The 11,140-nt window shown below is 32.4% G+C and overlaps 1 protein-coding gene across 1 annotated transcript; it reads left to right on the top strand.

Moving 5' to 3' along the window:
• The first annotated feature begins 5,716 nt into the window (after positions 1-5,716).
• On the top strand, positions 5,717-9,984 carry LOC136205775 (uncharacterized). Its single transcript, XM_065996555.1, has 7 exons — positions 5,717-6,224; positions 6,319-6,377; positions 7,311-7,370; positions 7,486-7,555; positions 9,118-9,187; positions 9,565-9,591; positions 9,741-9,984. The coding sequence occupies exons 1-7, from the start codon at positions 6,018-6,020 to the stop codon at positions 9,788-9,790; spliced, it is 543 nt and encodes a 180-aa protein (XP_065852627.1). The 5' UTR covers positions 5,717-6,017; the 3' UTR covers positions 9,791-9,984.
• Positions 9,985-11,140: the final 1,156 nt, after the last annotated feature.

Here is an 11,140-nt window from a genome sequence, read left to right as displayed (position 1 = left end):
GGAAATATTACAGTTAGTAAAATTGGTACTGCAGATAATCCAGCCGACATGATGACGAAGCCTCTTCCGACGACTAAGTTCAAGCATTGCTTGAACTTGATTGGTATTAGCAATAAGTGAGCTAGCCCGAAAGGGCATTACGGCGAAGGAAGACCTTTGGTGAAATTTCAAATCAAGGTGGAGATTTGTATGAATGTGATTTGAAATTCAACATTCAAATTAAATTGTGTTGAATTTTGAACACAAGCCATACAATTTTGTCAAAGTTCACATTAGTCTTTTTCCCTTTGTTCACATGTAATTTTTGACTTTGATTTCTTCCATTCACATCCCAAAATTTTCTTATAAATACCATGTATTGGCATAGGTTTGTGCATCCTAGCAATTGATATTAGATTGCTAGTTTTGAGTGATATTCTCTAAGAGAGAATTGTGAGGTTTTGGGTGTATTGGGGTTAAGGGTTTTGAGTGTTATTTTCTCCATTCTTTTGTACCACTTTTGTCTCTCTAGTGGAATAATTTTTGGTCTCCTTCGCCCGTGGACTAGGCACACCGCCGAACCACGTAAATCCTTGTGTCATTTACTTTATTGTTCTTCTTTTATTTTCTTGTCAATTTATTTACCCAAATTAAATATTTCGTTCCGCTGCGGGGTTCTCCCTAACACCTAATAATTAGATTTAAGAGTTAAGGTGCACAAATACTCCTAATATTTAAGTCAAGAGTAAATATTAATCTTCAATTCTATTATTAAATTACAAAAAAATATAAAATCCTTCTTTTTAAAATGAATTGATATACAAAAATACAAAAAAAAAAACATGAAATCTTTCTTTCTAGATTTAATGTTGATTAAGATAAGCAAAATGATTGGTTTTCTCAAAATAGTTAAGGACATATTTTAAAAATGATGTGCATTGCTTTCAAGTCCAACCCAGGTATATTAAGGCTAAAGATCTTCTCAAATGTGCAGCTCGAACACTCAATCAATAGGTTCAAACAGCCATCATAAGTCTTTTTTTAGACATCGATTATTTGTAATAATTGTTGAAGAATGAGTTGATTATGGAGAAAGAAAGTGATAGGAGGTGAAAGTTATTCATTAATGTAACACATGTATACATATGAAAGAATGAGCAAAAGTTTTCTTATTCAAATAGAAGTTCGTTGACCAGTTGCTGGGAGAACCAGACACACCCTACCATCATCTCCACAATATTGTTTCACAAGACATTATTACGTTGGTACTAGATTCCATACATGATCATTGCTGCCGTTTCCGATCGTGTTGTGGCACATAAATTTAGGAACCAGTCTGCTGCCCCGTCAAACTCACCATGTGGTGGTGTTAATCCTGCTATCTGACAACAATTTCTAGCAAACGAACACTCCATATACACATGCCAATTATGTTCAACATCAATACCACATAATAGACACTCAATAGGCACCAACACATGCTTAAGACTTAGCACATAACATAATGATAAACACTTAGAGCAAAGTTTCCAAAGAAAGATTTTGATTTTTGGTGGAAGATGGAGATTCCATAGTTTTTCCCAATCACTAATCGATGTTCTATCATGTATTCTCCCATCCAATAATCGATAACCAAATTTCGAGGAATACATACCGTTTTTCGTGTAGTGCCACACTAAGTCGCCCGGACTAAGCCTCATCAAGGTCACATGCCGAAGTATTGATGCCGCATCTTTATTTGGTAACATAGCTTCTACTTTCCCGCAGTCTCATACCTTCGTCCCCTCCACAAACAGTTCTGCCACCCTTATATGTAGCCCGTTCAGACACTAGAACTGCACATGGAACCCGACAGGGCTTTGCAACCACTAGTCCTGCCACACCCGTACTGTCCTCCCATCACCAATCTGCCATCTCATTCTAGGCCGAAAAATCTCGATTGAATGCCAAACGCTTCTGTAAATAAAATTGGTATTAGTTCCCAAAAATTTAAAGATAGGAAAGTATTTAGCTTTGAACAACCTGCTAACCAGAGCCTACGGCTTTGACACGAACTTCCACCTTTGTTTTCCTAAAAGAGATAAATTACGATAACGTTGGTCTACTGTTTCTGTTTTTCACTTTCTGAACTTTTTGAATTGAAGTTTACATTTTTGAATTCTGTTAAATGTATTGCAAATTGAAATATTAGTTTTTTTTATTGTTGTCATATTAGAGAGATATGAATTTTCATTATGATATCGAAATTGAAAAAATATTTTTGCATCGCGTTTTTGTTATCTAAAGTTTGTGCTTAGTTTGGTTCTGATATGAAAATAATTTGGGATCGTTATCTTATTACACATTTATATAGTGTTTGATACTTTGAGAATGTTAAGAAAACAGTATTTTAAGAATTTTCAGTTTGATATTTCGTTATATTTTAAATAATTTGCTTGTTTTAGCATTTTAAGAATAAAATTACTATTTTCCGATGATGTTTAGGTGAATTCTCTAATTTTAATCCGAATACAGGGGCAGAACTAGAGAGGTTGGGGTAGGCTCGAGCTTCGGTAGGCCGTCGGAAAATTGAGAATTTTTTTTTTTAGTAATGATATCTGATAATATTTTGGAGAGAATTATATTAACTTTATGTAGTATTATTTTAATGTTTAAAGGTAGATGAGATGATTAACGATGCTTACTTTTATTTGAGAGGTCCTATGTTCAACTCCCTTCAACCTCATTTTCTTTTAAATTTTTTTTATTTTTTTTAATTTCATTTTTAATATGTTTTTACCATTCAAAAAAGTAAACATGTTTAATATTCATTTTTAGGCCTAATGCTCCCCAAGCCCTCTTAACTTGTCCAAATTGGTCATTTTACCTCATCAACTCATTGAATGTTCTATTTACCCCATTAATTCCATAAAAGTGGTATTTCTCACCCTTTAACTTATCCATTTACCCCCCCCCCCCCCCCTAAACTCATAGAATGTCCTATTTACCCTCTTAACTCCATAAAGTGGTATTTCTCACCCTTACAATCCGTTATCGATGTCTAAATCGATACCCTTTTTAAAACGTTAAAACTAGATGCTATTTTGTACGTGGAATCTAAATTGATACTTTCCCAAACACCATAGACCTATTTTGGTACTTCATCCATACATATAATGTTTTTAACTTGCTTATATTAATGTTTTTGCTATTTGTATCTTTTATTCAATCTTTCTTTTTTCTAACTTTTTTTTTGCTAGTTAAATTTTGATAATCTAATTATTGTAATACAATATTATTGTAATAAACACATGAATGATCAATATAATTATCAAATTAAAACAAAATAAAAAAGTTGATATTAAAAAATATTTTCAAACTCATTTGAATAAGTCCTATTGATTTTGCACTATAAAAGGGTAAGAAATATCACTTTTATGGAGTTAATGGGGTAAAAAGTGGTATTTCTCACCCTTACAATCCGTTATCGATGTCTAAATCGATACCCTTTTTTAAACGTTAAAACTAGATGCTATTTTGTATGTGGAACCTAAATTGATACTTCCCCAAAAACCATAGACCTATTTTGGTACCTCATCCCTACATATAATGTTTTTAACTTGTTTATATTAGTGTTTTTGTTATTTGTATCTTTTATTCAATCTTTCTTTTTTTCAACTTTTTTTTGCTAGTTAAATTTTGATAATCTAATTATTGTAATATAATATTATTATAATAAACACATGAATGATCAATATAATTATCAAATTAAAACAAAATAAAAAGTTGATATTAAAAAAAATATTTTCAAACTCATTTGAATAAGTCTTATTGATTTTGCACTATAAAAGGGTAAGAAATATCACTTTTGTGGAGTTAATGGGGTAAATAGAAAGGATGAAAACAACACTTTTATGGAGTTAATGGGGTAAATAGGACTTTCAATGAGTTGAGGAAGGATAAAATGACCAATTTGAACAAGTTAATGGGGTGAGAAATACCATTTTTATGGAGTTAATGGGGTAAATAAGACATTCGATGAGTTGGAGGGGTAAAATGATCAATTTAGACAAGTTAAGAGGGCTAGAAGAGTATTAGGTCTCATTTTTATTATGTCTTTACCATTAACAAAACTAAACATGTTTAATTTTCTATTAGTTCAATGCTAGTTTCTAAAAAATGATAACATTTTTACACTTTTAACGCGTTGGATGATAAATTTTTTTTTACCCAGCTCTAACGGATTGGACTTTGAAAATTTACCGTCAACCGCACGATTAAAATTAGCCCCCTGTCCAAATATGATTTAAATTTATAGTATAGGTTAAGTGCAAAACTAAACCTTTAAATATTGTTTGGATGATGATATTTGAAAGTAGATGGGGATTAGTGTAATTAGGTAACCTCGTCTTTTTATAGTGTAATTGAAGAGTATAGTAAGTGAAGGTGGATTTTGGATAATTTTTGTTACACCCTAAATTGGAGAGCAATCATGATACACGTCATTTTCTTCCAAAACTACAATTTGTCTTTTATTTTAGTTATACAAATGAAAGGATATAAGAGTAATTATATATATAATTACATTATTAAACTATCACTTATCTTACCTTACTTTATTTTCCATCAAAACGCAACAAGCCACATGACTTAGGTGCTGTTTGATAAAACTGAAAATTAAGTGCTGAAAAAATAAGTACTAAATTTTAAGTGTTGGATATTATAAGTGCTGAAAATATTAAATGATGTAACTGTTATAAAAATATCAGTGTTGTAAAAGTCGTAAGGCGCTAGTCGGGCGGACAAGACCTCAAAAGATTAATCGGGGATTAATCGGATATATATTTTTCTATTTTTTATATTTATAATTAAATAAATATTATATAAACACATTTAAAATATAAATTATCACATCTAAAAATAATATTAATAAATATTATCTCAATATTATAAATATTTACTTTAAATAAATAATAAAATATCCATAAATATTCATAAAAAAAATATGTCTACTACCTTCTCCATATTCATCAAATAATTCTTTATTTTCTTCCTCAAAATATTTAATTCGTAATTTAATATATTTGAAATTAATTTTATTTAGTGCTATGTAAATTAGTTTTATTATTTTTAGTTGTTGTTGTGATCATTAATTATTTGTATTATTTATTTTGTAGCAAAATTTTTATAATTTTATGATTTGACCCGATTTTTAGCCGCCTAACCCGATTTTCAGCCGCCTGGCCCGATTTTTAGCCGCCTAACCCGACTTGCCCGACTAGCCCCGATTTACCCCGACTTGAACCGCCTAGGTGGAAATATATCGGACCCCCGACTTAACCCGCCCAGTTATAAAAAATCGGTCAGTGTTCTGAATTTCACCGACTAGTCGGCCGATTAGTCGGCGACTTGACCGACTTTTAGAACACTGAAAAATATTAGTTGATAACGTTTAACTTAAAATATTAAGTTAAATATTTTGACTTATTAAAATAAGTGATCTTTAACTTAATTAACTAATTTAAATGGTGGAAAAATAATTGTTATCAAACACACTTAAATTAAATAAATGCTTAAAATTTTAATTTAAGTGATTAATTAGGTTATCAAACGTTGCATTACTTTACTTTAATTAAGTTGGCCAAAATTAGTACTAGTCCCGTCGTCTGAAATAATGTCATAGACTAATTCCTGATATGGTATTATTTAAATGTAGGGGCTATACCTACATGGTAGAATTTCTCGTAGAGCCTGTCGTTGATTTTTTTTTTTTTTTTTTGAGGAGAGAGAAAGAAAGCGAAATAGAAGGTGAGAAGAAAAACTGGTTGTTGAGTTGAGTTGAGTTGAGTGACTTGAGTCCGATTATGTTCTGCTAGGTTTTTAACTACAAGTGCTATTCTCTCATCTCAATTCCATTTCTCTTCTGATTCATATTATCACATACCAAAGTATAAAAGAGGACTTCATTTTCTTTGGGGTTTGGTTTATAAACCAATTACATTTGCAGAACGATCTCCGCGTTTTAGCTGGATTTTATTACTTATTCTCATCTGGGTTTGATGGATTTTAGTTGGCTTAGCGCCATCTTAGTTGGCGCAGGTTGCCTTGCTTTTGGTTACTGTATTGGTTCTCGTCGTCCTGCTTTTATCTTTCTGAGAACCAAACTTCCTAAAGACGCTGACTTTGCTGGCTCCAAGAAGAAGAGTAAGCCCAAACAACCTCTTGAAATTGAACAACTGGCTGATATTCTTGATGATTTCAAAATGGTAAGCGTCTCTCCTCTTGTTTTCTCAATTTAATGACATGTTTCAAGTTGTTTACTTTTCATTCTTATATTTGTATGCTTGTTAATTCTTACAGATTTTGGTCGTGAGGAATGATCTTAAGATGGGGAAAGGGAAAATCTCTGCCCAATGCAGGTACTGCTGTTCATCTCTTTAATTTTATAATTAAGTTTTTGTCTGCCAAACAAAAACCTTTATCTGGAATGCCCCAAAATGAACTATCTTATATTGTTGTCAATAGGAGCATGTTTGTGAATGATTATGATTAATCAGTACTAATTTTTATGAAATACTTTGATGACTGATTTTCTATGTTACCTCTGCGTTTCCGTTTGATACCAACAACCTAATGTACTACGTATTTGAATGTGAATAGAAAAAAGATCTTTCAAACCAGATTAATTTGTAACTATTACAATGTTTGAGCATTTAGTTACTGTCCTTTCTGTAGCAGGAATTCTGGAATATGTACATGTAATTGGACAAAATCAAACAAAGAATAACATTTGAGCCATGTCCCTTCCCTTTTAGTATATGCTATATGTTATGTGGTGCTCTTGATTAATAACTCTTTCCTTTGTTTACTATGCATGGTTAAAGTCTAAAAATCCAGTTGGTTAAGTTGTCAATTAAGTAGTTGATTTGGCTTTACATCTCTTGGTTTGTTGATCAACTGAAAGATGATTTTTGCTTGTGGTTGGAGGGCTCCTGTGGCAGAGGTAAGCAGCTAAATGCCATGTAGCAAGGTAGTCTATACTTCAAAATATATGTGGTAGTTTGGTATCTAGCTGCATCAATTAAAAAACTGTCCGCCACAACCAGCCTATTGGATGAGAAATGTGTAAAAGATTATACAAAAAGCTAGTAATTCTGGTTTACAGGGTTACAAATGCATAGCAAGTTAGTTTATATCTGGTTCATACCATAATATGTGATCATGTTCTTACCATGTCTTGTTTTCAGAAGTTAATATTAATCATATTCAATATGTTACTCCTTTTTCTTTTTTTTTTTGGCTATTCTACATCTAATATTAAGTAATGATCAATGTTTCCCTTTGTTTGTTAGTCATGCAACTTTGGGTCTATACAAGAAGCTCCTCCATCGGGCACCAAAAGCTTTAAATAGGTAGATGTGCATGTTTATCCCAATCAACTTAATGAGAATCTTCGTGAATGTGTTCTCCCACTTTTTCCATTGATCTTCCTCCACCTCCAGTTATAAAGTTTTCACCAATATGCAGGTGGGAAATGTGCGCACAACCAAAGGTGGTTGTGAAAATTGAAAGCGAAGATGATATGCTTGTGTTGCAAGTCAGTATGTCTTTTTTTATTAGTAGTTTACATCATCATAAATTTCTCATGCTATTGTTGTAGTCTCTCTATTCAAATATGCAATGTTAAGTGCTTTGAAATGAGTATTTAGGACCTACGTTACTTGTTTCTGAGATTCAGTATATAGCAATACTTGAATATTCTTCTCTCATATTAGCTACCTTGCTTGAAAGCTTCAGTAGCAGGGAAAACGGAAAAAGAATCTAAAGCGTTATCCAGTTCGTTGTGTCCCTGGGTTTAACCTTAGCTTGTTGGTTTGTGTTACGTTTCTTTTACCCTTGTGTGAAAAAAAAAGAACATGAGCAACTAATGTGTAAGTGCAACTAGATAGAACCCAAAACAATCATTTTGGACATCAGTTGATCTGATATTATTCTTGAATGTCCCAACATGCCTGGAAGTGCCTCACTTTCTCAATTGAACATCAGATCGCATATTGATGCTCTGCCCCCTCAAAGCTATTACTCTTGTTTATAGAAGTTGTCGTTGCTCATAATCATCCAAAATAGGATAAAATATTAAATGAAACCCATAAGCTGAGGTGTTCAGATAATACACTTGGGAGGATTTGCGCAATTCTTAACATTTAGGAAATCAAAGTTTGGGTACTTGAGACTTGAAGTTTCTCTGATGATAGTGGTGCCCTATGAATTTGGGATACAAGCTCTGTTGATGTTTGTGTATGCTATAGTAACTACTTGTCTGCTTGGGAGGAAGCAAGTGAGAATTATAAGGTAAAGGTTTCAAAATGAGGCCTTGTTTGGGAAGAAGTTTCTTTATAGAATGAGGCAGCTGAGGGCTTTTGAGGGAATTTAGAGGATAAAAAAGCCTTCAAGTTTTTAACCTTTCAAATGGGGGGTTGAGAGGGCTATAAATTTATAATAATTATTGGACAAAAATATCATCACTTGATTGTTGAAAATCCACATTACACTTGCCCGAAAAATTGTCTGACAGTTTCCGAAGGCAAAGGAGACAAGCTGGGAATCATTTTATTGTTGAGCAGTTAGAAGATGAAATTAGAAAAAACGCAGAGGATAAATGCAAATAATAATAATTTTAATATCTCTTTTATTAAAAGGTATTTTACTAATTTTTAATTGTAACCTTCCCTTCTGTACCTCAATTCCAAATAACATAACTTATTTTACTTTATGCTATCTTACCTTTCTTCCCAAATATGATGTGGATGAAAACTTTATTTTACGTGTAATGACCATTGTTTAAAATCACCATATGCCACCACATCTCTTTTGTTGGGTATGCTATTGGTTTTTCATTTTTGAACTTTCTTTCCTATTGAGCTTGGACTCTTTTTTTTTTTTCTCATGCTTTACAGTGTTAGAAATCTTACCATTTTAAATTGAGAGCACTGAAGACCATGCATGTGCCAAAATTTTAAAGCCATGTAGTTATTTTAGTTTTTGAACGTCACTGACAGGGCTGTCTCCCAAATTATCTGTTAGAAAACAATTCTCGTTCATCATTTCCTCCATTTATCTGGTTTTGATTACCTCACATAACTTATCCAACTTTGACAGGAAAGAGCTAAATCACTTAAATTACCAACTCATATTACTATTGATGCTGGGAGAACACAAATTGCACCAAGTGAGTTACAAATTTGATTTCCTTATTTGACTAAGTTTGTTTGTGTTGACAAATCATACTACTTTTCACTTTGGGAGTTTTCTTTTTATGTGCTTTCTTACATATCTTGTTGATGAGTTTGGTAAAATTGAGTTTGCATATATGTACATAGAGGAGGAAAAGAAAAGAAAAGAAAAGAAAAAGAGCTATTTGACTATATTTGGCAAAGAGTAACAGAACTAAATGTCGAAGTCGACTTGTCCTGCAGCACGTGCTGCAAGGATCTGCTGTCTATAAATCCTATAAAGAACATTGCAATCAACCCATGAAATCTGTTTTTCTTTTAGCAAACTTGGTGCGAATGTTTATTTATTAATGTTTATTTGGTTTGGTTTCAGATTCAAGAACAGTAATGGCTATTCTTGGTAAGATTTTAAGTTTCTGCGGAATATGCATTTTGAGATATAACTGGAATAGTTGGTCAAATTACAAAATGAAGCATTGACCTCTTAAATAAACTCCAAAGGAGAATTTCATGTTATTTCCATAACTGAGAGTGAGTGAATGAATGCAGGACCTGTTGAGGTGGTTGATGAGGTGACAGGTGGACTGAAGCTTCTATAAAGGATGATGAGAAGATGTTTTACACTCTCAAATGATGATGGCGAAAAGTCTATAGCAGCCTGAGTTAGTTGTATTGGAACTGATTTTGATTGTGATAAGAATGAGAATGAGATGGACAAAATGTCAACTTCCTTCCTTTGAACTTATACTTGGAATTACTTCCATCTCTTTAATACAACAACATTTTGGAAGAACTTCATTTTTCATTTCAAATTACATAGATTCTAAAGATTTTAATCCATTTCAAAAAGCTTAAAAATTAAAATACAAAACAATAGAATATCTTTATTAATATTCTCATTCAGGTAACAAGAAATAGAAAAAATGGGTAAATTACACTTATGGCTACTGAACTTTACTTATTTTAACATTGTGCCCACTAAAGTTTAATTCTTAACGGTATGGTCACTTAACTTTACCTTTTTTAACACCGGTGGTTACTCAATGTATCAAAATGACCGTTGACGACTTCAAAATAAAAAATTCTAAGAGTTAATGATATTTTAAGGAACTTTAATTCTTGAAAATTCTGTTTTGAGGCCATTTAAGTGTTGTTTGGTTAGGAGAGAGAGAGAGTAAATTTTTAGAGAGAGAAAGATCCAAAAAAGGTGATTTTGGAAAATAAAAAATCTGATTTCATGATAAAAGTCGTTCTGAACAACTTTAATTCTTGAATATTTTAATTTTGAGGTTGTTAACGATCATTTTGAGGAGTTAGTTAAAGTTGAGTGGTTACCAGTGTTAAAAAGTGTAAAATTCAATGGTCATACCATTAAGAATTGAAGTTGGCCACAATGTTAAAACGGGTAAAGTTCAGTGGTCATTGGTTCTGGTTAACCTTATTTTCGGTTTTTCGGATTTTTGTATGCACTCCTAATTACTGATCTCTGTAACACCAAGTTCCTGCTGATTTTCTGCTTTAAACCTCCAAGTGCGTTAAATCTGACAATTTTTACACCGTTTCAATTCTTAACATACAAACTTCAATCTCAAATTATCATTTCGCACAAAACTGAGCCCGAAATCCAACTTTTTCAGCCATTTTCGACCTTTGAAACGCTGAATTCTTGCTGGATTTTTTTTTCTCTAAAAAAATTCAGATTCGACCATCCATTTTCCAACATCTTTTCCAGCCCCTTGAGTGCGTTAAATTTGAAACTTCTTTCACTGTTTCAATTCCTGATGATATCGGAATATCCAATTACGTCTTGCTTGCTAACTCCAGGTGACCTAAAAATAAAGAATATCGTTAGACAGAGGCCGAAATCCGGCGAACTCTCTCTGATGCTTAAGTCAGTGAAGACTAACTTGAAAGCAATAGGGTAGGAATACAGTATAGAAAACCACGTA

This window comes from Euphorbia lathyris, chromosome 9, assembly GCF_963576675.1.
Source record: "Euphorbia lathyris chromosome 9, ddEupLath1.1, whole genome shotgun sequence".
NCBI lineage: Eukaryota > Viridiplantae > Streptophyta > Magnoliopsida > Malpighiales > Euphorbiaceae > Euphorbia > Euphorbia lathyris.
This window is presented reverse-complemented; position numbering and strand designations above follow the sequence as displayed.